The sequence below is a fragment of the Lepus europaeus genome, chromosome 8 (genome assembly GCF_033115175.1).
Source record: "Lepus europaeus isolate LE1 chromosome 8, mLepTim1.pri, whole genome shotgun sequence".
Classification (NCBI taxonomy): domain Eukaryota; kingdom Metazoa; phylum Chordata; class Mammalia; order Lagomorpha; family Leporidae; genus Lepus; species Lepus europaeus.
The window spans coordinates 109555927-109576048 of record NC_084834.1 but is presented as its reverse complement, the minus strand read 5'-3'; the positions used below and the strand labels follow the sequence as shown (position 1 = coordinate 109576048).

The 20122-nt window shown below is 36.0% G+C and overlaps 1 protein-coding gene across 1 annotated transcript in view; it reads right to left on the bottom strand.

Moving 5' to 3' along the window:
- Positions 1-624: 624 nt before the first annotated feature.
- The window catches only part of LOC133765715 (transmembrane protease serine 11G-like), a 36491-nt gene continuing 16993 nt past the window's right edge, over positions 625-20122 (bottom strand). Inside the window, exons 2-10 of the mRNA XM_062199255.1 lie at positions 17414-17535; positions 15566-15684; positions 12594-12661; positions 11523-11683; positions 9431-9469; positions 8514-8685; positions 7255-7514; positions 3846-3988; positions 625-1156 (exon numbers count right to left, since the gene is read on the bottom strand). Of these exons, the coding sequence (XP_062055239.1) occupies positions 995-1156; positions 3846-3988; positions 7255-7514; positions 8514-8685; positions 9431-9469; positions 11523-11683; positions 12594-12661; positions 15566-15684; positions 17414-17535 (1246 nt within the window). The 3' untranslated portion in view covers positions 625-994. The remainder of the gene's footprint in view (positions 1157-3845; positions 3989-7254; positions 7515-8513; positions 8686-9430; positions 9470-11522; positions 11684-12593; positions 12662-15565; positions 15685-17413; positions 17536-20122) is intronic.

Genomic DNA, 20122 nt, shown 5'->3' with positions numbered 1-20122 from the left:
CCAAAGATGCCTTCTTGATTATCTGAAGACTTTGTATAAATATCATTCTTCAAGAAATGCCTATGTTTATTTTAATTTAAATATTCACAATAAGGTCTTTACAAAATCCTTTATCAAATTGTTTATGAATATCTTATTTTATCTTGGCTTCTCATGTAGGTTGTTTAGGAATATCTAACTTATATTGACTCTCCACTCTGAAGGCCCCCAAATTGTCCTAAAGTGGGTTGAAAAAAATGTTTAAATAAAATGCATGAACAGATCATGAAACAGCAGTGAAAAGTAAATTTATGCCAAGTGTGGATCCTCTCTTGTTTTTGGAGACTGAGCTCAGTGCCGTCCATTCTTGTTGAATTCTTGCCTCTTCACATTCAACTTCATGAAAGGCCAAGAAACTTGATCTTTTGTTTCTGAGCATTAAAGGCACGTTTACATAGTTCAGAGCAGAATCCTATGCTAGACAATATTTCCAGTTCTTCTGCTATCTTATCCAAGGACTTATCAACTGCTTCAAAATAACCAACAGTGTAATATTTAAAGAAGTTGAAAACCGCACCATATCATTTGTGATAGAATTGACCAACACTAATTCTTTGATCTGTCTATTACATATAATGAGCCTCATCTGTTGAAGAAGACAGAAACTGTGGAACCATCAGGGAAGGGAAGTATGATGTGTCAGAGAAAATGTGGATTGCTTAGCCCCTTGCCTGGGTTGAATTGCCAGACTACTCTAAAAAGTAATAGTGACTGGAAGGCGAACAAGAACGTGATTAGTGACACTTGGATGCAATGGAAGATCTTCATGGAGTTGGCAGTGCCTCCTATGCTCTTGGTCAACAAAACACAGCCTTCCAGCTGTTCAAGGGGAAAGTTGTCAGATCGCAGTTACTTGCATCTTGAATTCAACGACAATGCACTTAGCTACACTAAACACAATCTGATAGAAACCACACATGACATTTGTAGTTAGAACGTAAGTGTAGTTGTTGCACTAGATGTTAGTTTTAGATTTAATCCAGTCCCGATAATGAGTCACTTTGGTATAAAGTCCAGGTTTGTTCTTTTTCCCACAGTCTATTCCCCAGCTTACTATTCCAATGAGATACCAGATGTTTCTGTTTTGTGCAATAACTAGAGGTCCTCCAGAGTCACCCTGGAGAAGGAGAAAAAACATGATCAGTGTGAAAAATAAAAGGATGTCAGAAGTAATGGCTAATTGGCATATGAATATCTAATAAATTTATCCAACAAATTTGAATTAAATATAGGAAACTAATTTTATTTATTTATTTTAGTTATCTAAATAACTGTCATACTAATGTGGTAATTAAGTTTATTATTTACCTCTTATTAATACCTTCAGTTGGAAGCTGGTGTGAATAAAGATAAGGTTTTCATGTTGTCTTCATAAAATTTTTAATTTTGCTGTAATTGGGTACTAGAAAGTGAACCTAAGGCCAGGTCATGCATCCATTATGACCTCAAGGCTCAACTAAATGTTATGTCCTCCACAAAACCTCTCCTTACTCTCTTATCTAGAAACAACCTCTTCCTTTGCATTTGAATCTCACCTTGTCCCACTCACATGCATTGATAGTGAGATGTTCTGGATGTTGTACTGCTATGCAGGAATAGATTGGAGAGGAGGGAGACAAGCAGAGGACACTCCAAGCAAATGTACACTATTTATTACTGAAAGGATTTTGCCCACAAACTAATGTTCCTTACTAGTGTGTCTTAGTGAACTGGTTTAAAATATGTGAATGAAGAGACTTCACTGTTATCTTTAACCCACTGTTTAGACAAATGTTTGTAAATGTATCTTTTAGTAATGGAGCTATCCTTTCAAAAGAAGTGTTATTTGGAAGCCTATTACAGATTAGCTTCACACACACACACACACACACATGAAAAATTAGTCTACTTGAAGCAGGTATTGAATTCTAGGGTCTTGTGCCCTTATCTCTAGTGTCTAGTGAGAAGAGTTTGAAACTCTGTCTGCTAAAACAATCCTCTGCAGTAATTATCCCTTGTGCCCATATGGTAATTTAGTTCCTCAGTGTTCTGCTATGCTAGTGGTGGAAAGAAATAAGGGAGTGTGAACCAATGGAAAGAGATTGTTTCTGTGTAGATTTAGTTATATTTCTCTCAAGTCATGAGATTGAGGTGTATTTTAGATCATCCACATGGTTTTTCCTTCACCTGAGACAGTAAAGTGAGTGAAAAGAGACCATGTATTCCACAATATGTAGCCAATTCCTGATTTTTGGTTAACATGTTTTAGTTACTTTTGTGTTATATTATTGGACTGTAAATCATGATGTGGATTCTTTATGATTTTTAAAACGAATTTGCTTATTTGATTGAGACAGAATTCTTATCCACATTTTCACTCCCTAAATGCCCAGAATGGCCAGGTGGACGGGGCTGGGCTGTGGCTGATGCTGAGAACTGTGAACACAATCCATGTCTCCTGTATGGGTGGCAGGGACCCAATTATTTGAGTCTTCATCACTGCCTCTCAGGGTCTGAATGAGCAGGGAGCCACAGTCAGCAGCTACAACCCATATGGGATGTAGGCTAGGCAAAACATCCGCCCTTGACTTTTTTAAATGTTCATATTGGCTTCAGTAACTACCACAATACCTCGCAGTTACAAAAAAAAAATGCTAATGCTAAGTGAATGAATGCTTACTACCATCATAGGACACACAGCCATTGGCAGATGAATTGTGGCACTTCTGCATCACATCAAATTCTCAGAGCCATTCTTAAATCTGCAAAGAATTGCTAAGCTGTTGGACTCATTTTCAAATGCTATAAATTAAACCTTTATTATTTTATTTTTTTAAAATTTTTATTTATATAGATGGAGAGAGAGAGAGAGAGAAAGAGAGAGAGAGAGCGCGCGCACTCTCATCTGCTGCTTCACTTCCCAGATGTCCATAATGACCAGATCTGGCCCAGGCTGAACACAGGAGCCAGGAATTCAACCAGGTCTCCCACTTGGATGGCAGAGACTAAGCTGCCTCAAAGAGTACACATTAGCAGAGAGCTGGAATCAAGAGTAGAATTGGGACTTTAACCCAGGCACTCTGATGTAAGTCACAGGTATCCAACCAACATCTTAACTGCTAAGCCAAGCACCACATCTTTTGGTTATTTTTATTTCATTAAATAACCAGACTTTAAAATTTGTGTTCTCCTTACATGCTAACTGCTTAAAATTAAAGCTTTGACTGTGGAAAAAACTATTTACTTACTTAGTTTCTAGAAATGACCTGTGAGGTGACACTTGAATGTTATTGTAGATGAATATGTACTATCGAATTTAGTTCTAAATAGTATAATTCTACCTATGGCCATACAACCTTCAAGATGCTCAATCTTGTCTAAATAGTGTAATTCTATCTGGATGTACACTGTGTAAAGATGAATGTTTAAACACTGGTGTTGCAAGAATTTATGGACGATGGAGATATTTGCAGATCTGTCCCACAGTGCCTTGCAATTAGCAAGGATTAGGTACCTAACTGTTGGTGATGACTATGGCTTGAAGCAATAATTACATGTCTTCCTGACTTGGTTTCTGCTATTTGCTTTTTCTCTAACCAAAGTTCTATTTTGCAGCTGACCACCATTTTTTACAGATGACTTTCCTCAACAGCAAATTATTAAATGAGTGTGTCTTGTGTATCTCACACTCCTTTTGATTGTTCTCCTCTCTCCCTTCTCATCCATGAATTAATTTGATGGAATCAGATGAAGTAACATGAATTTACAGTCAGCAAGTCCATCCTTGCTAAACAGAGTAACTTTTGTGAATTTGAGTCTACTCTTACCTCACATGCATCTAGTTTTCCTGTCAAGAATCCAGCACATATCATTCCTGATGAAACAGCACCACCATACACCTTAACTTGATTACAAACATCATTACTTATGATCTCTATCTCAACTTGTCGTAGAGTATTGGGAAAGGGACCTAAAGAAGGAAAAGATAAGTATATGAAGAATATCCACATTCTTGCTACAATGGTGAATTGTTGTGTCTTACAAAGGATGAACCAGTGATAAAACATAAATCTTAAAGTTTTAAGGTTTTGGGCTGGATGACAGTGTTCGAAACCAAGTCACATTTCTTGAGTGCTCTCCATGTGCCAGGCACCGTGTTTGGCATGCTTCTTCTTACTATCCTATTTAGTTCTTGCAATAACCACGAAAGTTAGATATGGGAATTTTCTTTCTCAATTGAGCAAACCAAAATTTACCTGGTCAAAAGTCTTGCCATGACCACATAACTAAAGGGGAGACAACGTTATATTTAAACTTGGGTTTTTTTTTCTCACTACCTGGGAGAATCTGTAATAGCTTAATTTACCCTACTTGGAAATTTATCTCATAACCCTACAAAGTACATAGCTGTCTTGAGGATTGGGAATTCTTTAGGGAAAGCAACACAGAACAAGACCTTACTACATGAAATAATGTTAATACTGTTGGAATCCTACTGCTTCATAGGAATGATCATGTTTACTTTGCTAATGGAAGTAGTGTAACTTGCTATTCAGAACAAATACCAGGGAAAGTTAACAAATGTTGAGATAAAAAAACAGATTTTGTTAGAAAAAAAGCACATAGACTCTGTGAATCTTATAAACGGTGACAATGAAATCTGAGAAATATACAAAATCATGAGAATTTTAAACTCTAATAAAATGTAAAATGCATTCTGAGTTTAAAAAAGAAATAATCTTTTATTAACTAATTACAAGTATTGATTCATTATTATAAGAAAGTATTATTTACTTGCATGTAGCATTGTTGTCATCTTAGTATTGTGTTCATTTTCCATTTATGGATTGTATTTTTAAATAAATTATTCACATAAAATAGAGGCTCTGTTTAAAAGGGCTCACAGTGAGAGACTTGTGTTATCAACTGTTCCTTTGACAGATTTTGAAATCATCTAAAGTATTTTTTGTGTAAGTGTTTCATCAACACTCAATACTATCCATTTTGTGGTCTCTAATGTCATTAAATGATTTGGGTATTCCTAGGCTTTAATCAACTGTATTTTAACTTATACTTTCCTTGTGCCAAGGACATTTTTATTTAACTAATTGGTATGCTTAATTTTAAATTTAAAAGGTTTTTTTTTTCCCCCACAGGCAGAGTGGACAGTGAGAGAGAGAGAGAGAGAGAGAGAGAGAGAGAGACAGAGAGAAAGGTCTTCCTTTGCCGTTGATTCACCCTCCAATGGCCGCTGCGGCTGGTGCACCGCGCTGATCCGAAGGCGGGAGCCAGGTGCTTCTCCTGGTCTCCCATGGGGTGCAGGGCCCAAGCACTTGGGCCATCCTCCACTGCCTTCCCAGGCCATAGCAGAGAGCTGGCCTGGAAGAGGGGTAACTGGGACAGAATCCGGGGCCCAGACTGGGACTAGAACCCGGTGTGCTGGCACCGCAGGCGGAGGATTAGCCTATTGAGCCCCAGCGCCGGCCTAAAAGTTTTATAAGTCTTTAATGTCAACTTAAAAAAAATGAATTCAAGTGCTTAGCTATATAACCACTATTTTTCTTTATCAAGCGTTCAAAGGAGATAATATCCAAGAGAGTAAAAACGTTGTGTCTTGCAAGTTGTCAGACAACAATAATTCTGATTAAATATAGTTGGTTAAATCTTGGAAGATAGAAGAAGAAAACCTGAATAGTCCTTGTCTTCAAAACGCAGGAAAAAAACCATAATCAAATATCTATTAATTAGGGACCTGAGTTGTGACATAGCAGGTAAAGTCGCCACCTGCAGTGCTGGCATCCCATATGGGTGCCAGCTCGAGTCCCTGCTGCTCCTCTTCTGATTCAGCTCTCCGCTGTGGCCTGGGGAAGCAGTGGAAGATGGCCCAAGTCCTTGGGCCCCTGCACCCACGTGGGAGACCTTGAAGATGCTCCTAGCTCCTGGTTTTAGATCAGCCCAGCTCTGGCAGTAGCAGCCATTTGAGGAGTGAACCAGCAAATAGAAGACTTCTGTCTCTCTGCCTCTGCCTCTCTGTAACTTTGCTTTTTAAACAAATGAACAAATCTTTTTTCTAAAAAAAAACTATTAATTAAACTTAGTCTGATGTCTTAAAAATTTATAACATTATTTCTATAAAATATTTAACTTATAGGAGTGGATAGCCAATTTCACAATAGTGTGTACATCACTGGGCTTTGAATGATTGATGAGAAATCTCAAATCACTCCCAAATTACTACTCTGGGAGGAGGAGATGATGAGTTTAATTAGATTCTAGAGGAAGCATATGATGCTATTTAAGAGGTAGATGTGTACCTTTTCTACTCTGATCAGGGAATAGCTTTACACACCAAAGGATTTAATTCCCCCTTCTCATGACTTTTTCTTGTAGAAGAATGTAGAAGCCCCAGAGTTGAAGAATGGAGCTCTCAGGTCATAAGGATAGTGTCTCAACTTGGAGTGCACATCAATGTTTATTGGAGAGACACAAAATTCCATAAACAAAAACAACTGATAAAAATGAAGTATACTGGAACTATAATTTGAACAAATACATAAGGCTACAACTTCATAATAAGTGACTAGAACTAGAATCAGAAATTTTAGAGCATAAACTATATGTAAAAAGTCCAATCAAGAGGCATAGGACCTGGGGACTCATATCTAGTCCTAAAAGTCTATGCTTGCAGTTTATTATGTATTATTAATTGAAGTAAAATTTTGTACTTATAGACTTTATAAATTTTAGGTTCAAGAACAACTCCACTGATACATGGATTACAGGGACCCAGAGTAATATTTAGCACCAGGTAAAGACCAGCCATTCAGACTCCTTGCTCAAGGCTACTTCTATTTACTTGCATGACACATTACAGAAACTTATCATTACTGTTGCTTGGAAATCATATACTTTATGAATTAGGCATCCATAGCAGACACTCTAGATATGAAAGATGGCAAATTAAAGGAAAGAAACGCATGTTAGTGATTTTTCAATAAAGGAAGTTCTAACCAGTTTCTGCAATAGTTTATTAAAAAGAAAATAAATGTAGGTATGCAGTAATAGTAACGGCAAAGTTTTTGGTATTAACCATATCAATTTTTTGTTTTAGTCATATTTGTCATAGTATATCTTGATTCCATCTTGTACATATTTCATTTTGCATGTTATCTTATCCTCCATTCACATGGGGGATGGTTTCGTATTTTTTGCTCTGTTGATTTTACTGATACTCACCATTCACTTTCAATGCTCCCCATCCAGTGACAAACACTTTACTCTGAGGCAAGACTTCAAAGGTAGCATTTGGGAGACACACTCTGCGCACATCTTCAGAAAATAGGACAGGGGTGGAGAGCTTCACCACAGCAATGTCGTCTTCGTGCTTGTGGGCAGCATAGTTTTCGTGAACAATAATTGACTGCACATTTCTTCTCATCAGTGGAGGGCTTAGGGTTGTTCCAAAACTAGCCATCCATAGTTTGGGGTTTTTGTAACTAATCACAGATTAAAAGGAGCACAGTTGGTTCATTCCTAATCTGAGGTTGCCCAAGACACTGGATGGGCATGGGATACAAGTGTGAGGGAAGGGCAAATTATTTAAGGTAATGGAAAGGTAATGGATGATGGAGATATTCCCATCTTCTTTTAAATAGTTTTTTTTTTTAATTGAGAGGCAGAGACAGAAAGACTGAACTAGAGATACAGACAGACAGACACACACACACACACAAATTTCATTTACTAGTTCACACCACAAGTGCCTGAAATGGCTGGCATTGGAACCATGAGGCAGCTCTGGAAAGGAGCCAGGAACTCAATCCAAGAGTCTGATGTAGGAATCCAGTTACTGAACCATCACTGCTGTCTCCCAGGGTCTCCATTGATTGGAAGCTGGAACTAGGAGCCAGAGCCAAGAACTGAACTCAGGCAAACTGATGTGGGACATGGCATGTAGCCCCTAAGATAAATTCCTGCTCCTCCTTCTTTTCTATTGATGCTCTGCTTCCAACTAGCTGATAACAAATCCCTCATTCCATAATAGCTTATTTTTGTCCTTGAAGGGATTCTATATATTTTTTAAAAAACTATATCATTGCCATTGTCAATTATAAAACTAATACAGATCAATAAATGAAAATATAAATAAAATCTAGACATATATACATACATACACACATACATATATATATATATATATACATACACACTCATATACATGTATGTGTAACTGTAACTATGGAGAGAGAGCAAGAAAGGTAAAATTTTATTATTGTTTTCTCATGCTTCCTTTTTATTTAGTATTGTATTTAGAATATTTTCTCATTTTTTAGAAATTTTACTAGCATTACTGTATCTCATCTTGTCCATATATCCCACATGCTAAAGATACTCTCTCTAATTTTTCTACTAATTATGAGATTAGAATTATTAGATGTGAAAGTGAGAAAATGAGATAGCATTGGTGATTTTTTGGGTCCCAACTGAATACTTACGTATCAAAACAGTGGGCGGCAGTCAGGAGCCAATCTTCACTGATCAAAGATGCTCCACAGAAGTGGACACCATCCATCTGTAGACTGGCTTGCCATGGCCAATCAGCTTTCTTTGCAATTTGACCATCAGCAATTCTTTCCATGGATGGGTATTCCATTCCTATACCACAACCTGTTGGAAGGAAATAAGATGGCTATTTCCTGAAAGTACTATATGTATGGATATATTTGGCATATAGTTAAAGATGGGAACATCTATACCTATGACTTGCTTTAAAAATTTGTGGGTATTAACCTTACATATAATAGAGTAATAATTAGTCACAGAGATAAAAGGTGACTATTTACATTTTAAATGTTTATTAGTATTTAAAAAATAATTATTGAATATTTTCCTAATGTATTTGAAGTAATTTTACTTTAAAACTTGCTTTTTCATATATTCTAGGGTCATGTTCTATATAACAGTTTACCCCAGTGAGAACTGACACACTTGAGTATTAACTGTACACTACTTATTATAGAAAAATGCCATTTGTGGTCTTTTAAAATACGTGTTGGACATTAGGAGCTTAGCAGTACTATAGTTTAAAGTTTCCATATTGAAGTTAATTAGTACCAGTTAATTTTAAACAAAATTTTCTACTTTAGCAAAATGAGGAAAATTTTAAAAATTCACAATAAAATAAATTGTTAAATAGTCATTAGTAAAACTTTCTGTGAAAAAGAAGTATTTCCAATAGACATTTTCAATTATTAGTAGTGATTTTTTCCCTTGAGAAGAATGACATCATGCATCTATTTAGAGATGTTCTATAATTTTGGGAAATTATAGGCATATGAATAGAAAAAGGCTAAAAGTATTTTGAGTTTTAGTGTTAGATTTAGAAGCATCTCAGTGAGATTCTTGAACTTACAGCTATTCAGAATGTGCTCTGCTTGTACTTCATTGATAACTGGAAAAAAAACAAGGTGATTAATCATCACTGGAATTATAATTTAAAACACTATATCTATTAAATGATTTTTTTTCTGATTGGGAGGAATTGTAGTAGTTAGTTTATCATTAAATTTAACTTAAAGCTATAGAGTAAATCCTATAAAAAGGAGAGAACTGGGGGGCGAGCCTTTTGGCATAGTGGGATAACCTGCTCTCTGGGATGCCAGCATCCCATATGGGTGCCAGTTTGCGTGCTGGCTGCTCCACTTCCAATCCAGCTCCCTGCCAGTATGCCTAGGAAAGCAATAGAAGATGACCCATGTGCTTGGGCTGCTACTCTCACATGGGAGACCCAGATAAATCTCTTGCCTCCTGGCTTCTGCCTGGCCCAATCCTAGCCATCAAGGCCATTTGAGGAGTGAACCACTGAATGGAAGATCTCTATCTCTTTGTCTCTCCCACTCTCTGTAACTCTGCCTTTCAAATAAATAGATCTAAGAAACCAAAAACAAAAATGGTAACTGAGATAGAAAGTTTCTGAAATTCTAGAAGACTCTGCTATTGCATAGGTCATTGAGTTCCAGAATAGGACTCTTTCCATAGTCACCTGCAGTCTCTCCTACGGTATACTCCATACATTTCTGATTTTTTAATATATAGTATATCTATCTATATATACATATATAGATATTTAAATGATCTCTTATCATATGAAACTCAACTTTGCTTGATAATATATATATTATATATATTCGCTTTCTATATATATATGTTTATGTACATATACATAAACATATATATATATATTCTCAAAATAATTCCCAAACACTCTTGCAAAGCAGAAGAATTAGGAAGATTCACCACTCTGAGAAGGTGACGAGGATGGTAATAAGGAAGTCTCAATGCTATCTTACTAAACAAGCAACTGAGGATCTGGTGAGGGGGAGGTGGATCTCCCAGCGTGGCCAATAGCAACCGACACCTGACACTCTCTTCTCAATGCAGCAACACTGTGAAGGACTAAGTTCCCCACATCAATAGCTTCTGAAATAATGAGTTTGTTTCTAACATTTGACTGGACAAGAGCTCAAAATCAAACTTAGATTTCTTAAAAAACTTCCATGTCACTTACACCTACATGTCCTCAAACATTCCCTCTGGAAACCTTGTCTCTGCCTTCTATAGTCCAGCGCCTTGGATGCAGTATGCCTGTGTGATTGATAGAACTGGACGTTGGGCATCCCTCACAGAAGGAGCTTCAAGTTGATTTTTCTTGTTTCTGACTTATGCCAAACGTAAAGTATAATCTTCTCCTCTGTTAGCATCTGCTACCTGCTGTACCCACCCGGAACTATTTTGTAGAATAGTACTGGGGGAAGATTTACTGGCAACTTGTAATTTTCTGTTACTTTATAATCTCATGTCATGGCTTAAACAAGTTCTGGTAAAATATGACAACTTCAGAGTTCACTCATTGTCCTGGAATTACAATGCTCTTTGTTTAATCTCATCTCACAAACATCCGTCAGTTAGCTCTTATGTCTGGGTTACAAAGGAGAGGCTGTGCTTATCCCAGAGACAGGTCCTATCAAGTCTGGCATCTTTCTTCTTCATTGGCCCCTTCATGTCCTGGGCAAAATCTATCCTGGGTGCTGAGGGAAGGATGGAGAGGCGGAGCTCTTCTAACTTGAGCCCAAGTCCTCCTTGAGTCCCACAGACTGTGCTCTGTGTGTCCAAACTGCTCTCACATTTTGGATCCAGACTGTAGACAGTATGGCAAGTGAAGAGTGAGGCACCTATGTCAGCGGTGCAGGTTAGTTTTTATCACGTGCATGCTTCACTAATTCAAACAATTTCAATATGATTTTTTTAAAAAGAAGAAATATTATTATATTTGCATTTTCATACAATGCTTGCTTTAAAATTATTTTGATCTTAGCCAAACAAAGATAATCTTTGGTGCTTTGTGGGGGTTGTTCATTTTTAAGTAAGTGAGAAACTTTCTCTGCAGCTGAGAAGATTAAGAAAGCAAGTAACTGTAGCAAAGGAAGAAAAACAATATTTCTTGCCTCTAAGGTAAGGAAATGAAGTATCGATCATCAAGAGGCTTTCATTTGAATTCAGCTTCTGATGTAAAATGTCATCAGCTTGCTTTCTCATTGTGGCTGCATTGTTAGCAGGGAACTGAAACATAAGTAATGCATCTGTTTTCAAACCATCTTTGCCTGGCCTGAAAAATAAAATCACCAGAATGAGTGAGGGCATAACCACAGAGTTACTATGTTATCCATTGTTACTTAACCATTAATTGTATCTTCAAGAAAATATAATAACAATAATTTTTTTGATTTGTCATGAAATTATCTACCCTTCATATGTACACAGATGTTAATACCTGAATTATTTCCTGCTTGTAAAACTTTTTCATACTCAAGGAGAAGAAATTTATATGAAACTTCTTAGAATTTTTTTTCTGGAAAAATGTCAAATGCACCTGTTAAATTCATTAAGCTTGTGTATATATACATATTTTGTGTTTTAAAAATTCAAAATATCTATATATTATTCTTATAAAGTAAATAAAATTGGGGTAGATGTTGGTCGCAGTGGTTAAGACAGTGCTTGCTGTGTCAACATTCCATATTGGAGTGCCTGGCTTCAAGGACCAGTCTATCCTGATTCCAGCTTCCTGCTAATGAGCATCCTGGGAGGCATCAGGTGATGGCTCACGTAGGTAGGTTCCTGCCACTCATATACAGAGCTGGCTTTGACTTGGCCTGCTGCTGGCTTTTGTGGGCATTTGAGGAGTGAATAAACCGATGAAACACCTTTCCCTTTCAATCTATTTGCCTTTCAAGTAAGTAAGTAAGTAAATAAATAAATAAAATTGAAAAAAGTAGCTAATGATTATAATAATCTTCAACTGGAATGCAAAAGTCTTAAAGAACAACTAGTAGAATGCATTTCATTACTTTTCAAGAACTTCTTACTACAGGTACACAGTGTGGGAGGAATAACAATTAAATATAATATTATAAAGTTGCTTTCATCCTTGGTATACATAAGATCTTTAGCTTTTTTCCAAAAAGCACTAATATAATCATTTTATATATAAATACAAATTAATTAGTTGTGGTTACCTAAAGTTGACAACATGAGATTTGATGTAATGATCTTTTAAACTGGATCTTTGAAATATGTTATCTATCTGAGAAGAGAAAAGAAAAACAGCAGAACAGAACTTTGTTAAATGTGAATTTCACACATGTCAATATGTCACAAGGTGCTTGTATAAAATCTACAATGACACAAATATGATTTGGTTCAATGTTTGTTTAGAGTTATCCACAAAGCTCATTTGGGCTTCATCCTGATGTCATAAAGGTCATACTTACAGTTGAATGTTTTGAACAACTTTTCACATGGCCAGAGATGACTGATATAAAGAATTAAATTAAGCTAGAATTGGAGGGTCAGTATTTTAGAATTTAGTGAAAGTTTTTAGATCATGTTTTGAACCTGTGGTGAATGAGGGAGTGTGAAGAGTATATTAGTAAATACAGACGCTTGTCTAAAATAAATATACTTTTTAAGAAAATTGCATGAAATTATTTCTTGGAATAAGACAATAAATGCCTCTTGGGCATCAATTCAGAATTTTTACATGTAATAATTTCTCTGTGGTATAAATTCATAGGTCAAACTATTTCTCAATAAAATCAAAGCTTGTTGCAGTATCTGTGATTGCATCAACTTTATTACAATTGATTCATCAAGGTGGCCTGTCAGAAATAAGACTGAACCATAAGTATACCCATATCTGAAGAGTTAGGCAGAAACTCAAGAGTAAATGTTGTACTGCAAAACTGATTGTAGGGCTAACAAGTGCTTGCAGTCACCTGGTTTGATTTATGAAATGCTCTTTGGTGAAGTTTCATGTGGTATCATGTTGGATAAGTTGGTGAGTACAAGTCTATTAAAAAATCTATAGTTATTCAAAAACAAATGACCATGTATTTTCCTTATAAAGGACTATGAAGGTAAATTATTTTTTGAGGAAATAATTTTATATACAGTACATACATGTGCATTAATATGATACATATATACTAATGCATATATATTATAAAAAAACTTAAGAAGCAACTAGTATAGAAGAGTAGGATAAAGACATTCAAATCATTTCTAATGTCTAGAGACCTGTTATTTACATTTTTGGTATATATCCTTCAAGATTTTACATATATGTTTTACATATTCATATGTAATATAAATAATGTATATGCATATGCATATATATATATAGTACCTATACATTTTCAGCTTGCCTCCTTCCATTTTCTTTCCAATACCATCACTTTTTTTCCTTTTTAAATCATAGCTTCATGGACCATATTTTATTCATGGCAAATGAGCACATAAACAGTCTGGGTTTTTAACTCTACAAAAAAAAATCTATAAAATTTATTTTAGGTTCTGTCTTTAGTCCTTCCTTCTAGGAAAATATTTGTTCTAAATGTTGTCCAAACTGTAAATCAGGGGTCAGCAAATTGCAGCATAGAAGCCAACTCTTGCCTGCGCCTAATTTTTATTGCTCATGATCTGGGAAAGGCCTTCACATTTTTTGATAGTTAAAAAATGAGAGAATAATATTTCTGAAAACTTAGAAATTTTACAAAATTGAACATTCGGTGTTTATAACAAAGCTTTATTGAAATATCACATTCATTTGTTAATATGACTTGTAATGACTGTTCACACTACAATGACAGCTATGAGTAGTTGTAGAGACTGTAGCTTCCAAGGCTAAAGAATTTTATACCTTGTACTTTATAGAAAAACACTGACTCCTAGTCTAAATCATTATACTTATTATATTACACATAATAAATAATATACTTTCCTTCTTTATCTGATTTCCACTTACACAGTAGGCAGCAGGACTAGTATTGACGACTTGGTCATTTGTTTACTTATCTCTTATATGAATATTTTTATGGTCCTACTAGGTGGCAGATACCTTGAGAGGTGCCAGAAATATAACAACAGGTAGAATTAGCCCAAATATCAATAAATTCACAAGTCTAGAAGGGGTATAGACATACAAGATAATAATGTTAAGACAGTAAGTACTCTCACAGAATGGTATAAAAAGGTTATTGAGACATCACTTTTCATACTTTTTATTCACTATGTTTATTACTTCTCAGATTGACTGAGAAGTGGGTGAAATTATAGCTATTTCAGAACTGAATTTGTGGGGTTGAGTAGCTTTTTCTAAGTTGTTAAGCTAACAAAGGATAAAATTAGGACATGAATCCAGATGATTCTGATTCCAACACTTGATTGGAATATATTGCTTGATGTGACAACATATTCTATACTCTATACTCTTCCCCAGTTTTTCCTCCCTTAATCAGAATACACTTAGGATTTGTTTTTGAAAGGCAAACCCATTCTACTGAATCACATTCTCCAATTCATTAAATCACTTTTCAATCTGAATTGGCTAAATTATTTCTTCAATTTTTGGATGAAAGTATGATCTTCCATCTTCGATTGGTCCTTGCTGGGCTCAGTAGAGACTGTAGCTATAGCTGAAGCCTCCAGGGAAAGAGTTTTTTTTTTTTTAATGGCATAACTTTAGGAGTAAATGTTGGCTATAAGCTGCCTAATGAGAAATGCACTGCTATCCATAGAATAGGTGATTAAATTCCAGGTAACTTAAGTAATATGTTTTGTATCTGAGCTATTTATTTTTTTGATAAGCTTATATTGTTTAGTTTCTGGTGCAGTTGTCTTTTGTCTAATATATTTGAATGAGCTTCCTGAGGTAATTTTGTTTAGAGATTTCAGAATTAACAAATAAATATAAAATGAAATTTGAATTTCAGAAAACCAATACATGAGGTTTCACTGCAAGCAAGTTTCAAATATTGCATGAAGACCTTTTCAGGAGAAAGTGAAATTGGAATTTAACTGGGCATTCTGCTGCTGCCAGGCAACCTTACCATAGGTGGACTTTGCTGTGCTGACAAGTTGGCTCTTGTTCTAATCTTCTCCACAACAGTATTGTCAGGGTAGACTTGATGATAGCAAAGCCCACACTTACCTCACTGTTGATTTTTTCTTTCATATAAGTCCTAACATTTGAGTGTTCTACTGACAACTCAGGATTATATTCCACACTGGGAATCTGAAAGGAGGTGTGGTAATAGTGGGACTTCTGATCTGAAAGGCAGAGCAGAAATAAATTGCTTCTGTTTGGTTCATTTCAGTTGTAGAAACACAAGAGGACTTCAAGAAGTTCATGCAAATGGAATTAAAAGATACATTTAATTTGGTACAAAAGGTTTTGAAATTCATACTTTTTTATAATATACATTTTCCATGTGCATGAATTTGAACTTTTTCCCACCCAAATAAACTATCTTTAAATTCTATTTTCTGGGGTTAGAATTATGGTGTAGCAGGTAAAGTCACGACCTGCGACACAGGCATCCTATACGGGTGCCAGTTCATGTCCTGGATGCTCTAGTTCTGATCCAGCTCCCTGCTAATGTCCTGGGAAAAGCAGTGGAAGATGGCCCAAGTGCTTGAGCCCTGCAACCTACCTAAGAGACCTGTGGCTTCAACCTGCACAAATGCTGGTCATTGAGGCCATCTAAATAGTGAACCAACAGATGGAAGGTGTGTGTATGTGTGTGTCCCTCTCTCTGTAACTATAATTTTCAAAATAAATAAATATTTTTAAAAATCCCGCTTTCCATGAGTTTTTAAGTACTCCTGTACTTAAAAAGAAGAGGTGATTATCATCAAAAAGGTTGCATAGAGATTGGTGTTTAGCCTAGCATTCAAGCCACCGGTTATCCCTTTCCTACATCAGAGTATGTGGCCTTAATATCTTGTTCTGGCTCCTGACTACAGATTTATATTAATGTAGACACTGGGAGACAGTGGCAACGGCTCAGTAACTGGGTTTTTGATACCCATGTGGGAGACCTGAATGGAATTTCCAGCTTCTGGCTTTGGCCTGGTCCCTGCCCTGGGCATTATGAGCATTTCAGGAGTGAACCAGTGGAGGCAAGTTTTCTCAGTCTATCAAATAAATTAAGAAGTTTCAAAAGTTGGTATAATTGGTGAATTCCTGGGGATTCAATTTTCAACAGTTCTGGCCAATAGCTCTCTATAACCCTTTTTTAAGATTTATTTATCTATTTGAAAGTCAGAGTTATATATAGAGAGAAGGAGAGGCAGAGAATGAGATAAAAAGTTCTTCCATCTGTTGGTTCACTCCCAAACTGGCTGGAATGGCTGGAGCTGTGCCGATCCGAAGCCAGGAACCAGAGGCTTCTTCTGGGTCTCCCATGAGGATGCAGGGGCCCAAGGATTTGAGCCATGTTCCACTACTTTCTCAGGCCATAGCAGAGAGCTGGATCAGAAGTGGAGCAGCCAGGACTCCAACCAGCACCCATATGGGATGCTGGCACTGCAGCAATATGGCCCAACCCGCCAGACCACATTTCTGGCCCCTCTCTCTTTTTTAAATGCATATATTATCACAGTCACTGTGGTTGTCTGTTGGATCCTGAAAAAACTGTCACTTGTTAATGACAATTAATAAATTGAAGCTGTTAATTTAGTAAAGGCAATATACAGCATTGTAAGTGCCTGATATTAAAGTTATAATTTTTACTGAAATAGTATTCCAATTACTAGTATATTAAATATTACTAAAACATAAAATCACATAGGAATCTATTGGATTGCTCAAGAGATACTATTATATCAATTGAACCAAATTTTAAATGTTGGAAGTAATTTTTACACAGAATTTTATCATTTTTCAAATGAATATGTTTATTCAAATGAAAATGGCATTGCAAATGTTAGAAGATTGTTAGACTTTCAGACAAATTGAATTTTCAGATTTTGAAAACAATGTGAAATAGGTACTTACCATATGACAAAAAATAAACAAGGAGACCAATAATTATTGCCAAAACCAACACAATGGCTGTGACAATAAGTGCAATCATCCATGGTTGAACCGTGCTTATTCTTCTACCCAGTATTGCTGGCCTTTTGAGAGAGAGAGAGAGTTGTGTATTAAAAACAAGTCTTTAAGACTGAATATTCTTCTCAGCATACAGAACTTATTCTGGAATTTTTAGTTAGCTTATATTGCATTTGACAACATTTAGGTATATTTTTCTATGAAATATTAGAAAAGCACTACCAAAAATCTAATTGACATTTAAGTTTTCTATTATGATTTTTGGAAGTAAGTATTATACTATAGTTGACTACTATTTCCTGATCATTTTACTAAACATCCTCAACTATTTCTTTATAAATGTACCAATATCACATATCTGGTCCAAGTGCTTCAAGTCACAAAGAACCTCAGAGAGCAAGAGCATCTGTATCACTTTTCTCATTATAACATGGACAGATAGCAGTTCACAGATTAAAAAAAACCTCAAAGTTGAGTATTGAGAGAGCCAGAAATAAAACTTGGGCTGTTGGGGGCTCTTTCCCAACTTTATACTTCCAACTTTATACTTTGACTTTATAGAACACGCAATCTGAAGTGCATATGAAGAACATCTAAATTAGGGCAGATTTAAGAAGATTAAAGAGAATTATAAGAGGCAAATCATTAGCAAAAAAGAAGAAATTCATAATAGAATGGACTCAGGCACTCTGCAGTGTGATACGGTTACTATCTATTACAGGGTTGTAAGGCTTCAAGCCTGTGATTTATATAGATGATGTTGCATGGGATAAGGCCATATTTGAGTAAATAGAAAATCAATTTATAGAAAACATTTTAAGACAATAATAGTATCAGTGTTAGATGAAGATGGCAAAATGCATGAAAATTATATGCAGATGACTGACATTTGGGAAACCCTCACAGAAGCAGGGAAATATGACAAAGCTCTGTATCCACACCAGGTCTGAGCAGTTCTAGAGTTGAGACGGTCTAAGATAACACAGTCTTGGGTTGTCTGGAGAGTTCTAATCCATAGAAGAAACGCATAGCATTATGGTTTTGGGAATTTAAGATGTTAATTCTTATTCTGTCAAATTACATATGGAAAAGAACAAGAAAGAATCACCCTCTCTGGGATTGGAACCTGGTTGTGGTGAAGTGGAAAGTAGGCCTTGGCTAAATAATTATAGATACCAGTTGAGCCGCACCTTTGAACACTGATGATCTGGAGAGAATGATGATGACTCTGGTATTCTTGGGTCTGGGCAGAGGAGAATCTACAGGCAGATTCCTACCCAAAATCCATCAACCTAAACTCTGCAAAGTATTCAGGAAGCACTAATTCTGAGTTCAGCTGGGTTTCTGGCAGGATCTAAAAGTTACTCTGTAACTGGTTGGTGGTGAGAGGAAAACATTACAATCTGAATGTATCTGAAGTGTCTTCAGAAGCTGTGGAGCTGGAGCACCAAGCAAGAGCTGATGAACTTATCCATCACCTTTATCAATAGAAAACCATGGTGATCATGAATTCATTCACTTGACATTTACTGAGTTTCCTGTTCATGCTAATCAAACATCTTCTGCTAGACCCACAATGATTAAAACATCATCTCCTTTCCAAGCACGTGTAATTGAGAGACCCAGGAAGTAATCACCATGACACACGTGATACCTGTCATCATGGAATGATGACCCAAATGCAATTAGAGATGAGTAAATATAATTTGTTTTGCCTTAGAGAAGTTGTCCTTTGTACTGGGCCTTGAATACAGAGGTGGGGTGGAACTGGGGAAGGTGCCTTAGGCAGACAAAGATACACGAGAACCTAGGGCATTCTGGAAAAAACAACATGTTAATGAGAAGAGAGGTAAACTTAATGATTTTTACTCATTAATTAACTTGACAGGTACTTACTGAGCATTACTTTATAAAACACATAATAATATAAAAAAGAGTCTTCAATAAGTCTTCCTTTTGAGGAACTGATATTCTAATAAAGAAAGCACATTATATATATATATATTACTACCAGGATTTTGGAAAATTTCTAATGGAATTTTGGAGCTGGACTCATTATTTCCACTAGAGTAAATAAGGGCTAAAAATATGATAATTTTTTTAAAGTTTAAGAATGCTGGGCCCATCTTATTTCTGTCTTTTTTCTCTTTTTTTAAAATTTATTTTTACACATTTGAAAGGCAGAGAGAGAAAGGAATCTTCACTCCACAAATGGAGCTCCAGTCCAAAGTCAGGCTGGGAACTCCATCTGAGCCCCTAGTGAGTGGCAGGGTCACAAGCACTTGAGCTGTCTTCCATTGCTTTCCCAGGCACATTAGCAGGGAGCTAGATCAGAAGCAGGGCAGCTGGGACTTGAACTAATGTTCCCATATAGGATGCCAGTACATAAGTAGCAGCTTAATCCATTGCATCACCACACTGTCCCCTATCTTACTGAGTCAGATACAGAAAATAATTTATAAAGAAGGAGCTTGTTTTGCAATGAAATTCTCATCCACAAATAAATGTGGTTACCTGTTGATGATTCAATTTCTAATGCCAGAAATGCATTGTGACCTAATTACGGTCTTATGTTCACAAGTGAAAAATTGCTCAGTTTATATCCTTACCTGTAAAGCCATCACCTTAGATTATTTTCTCCTAATTTTTAAA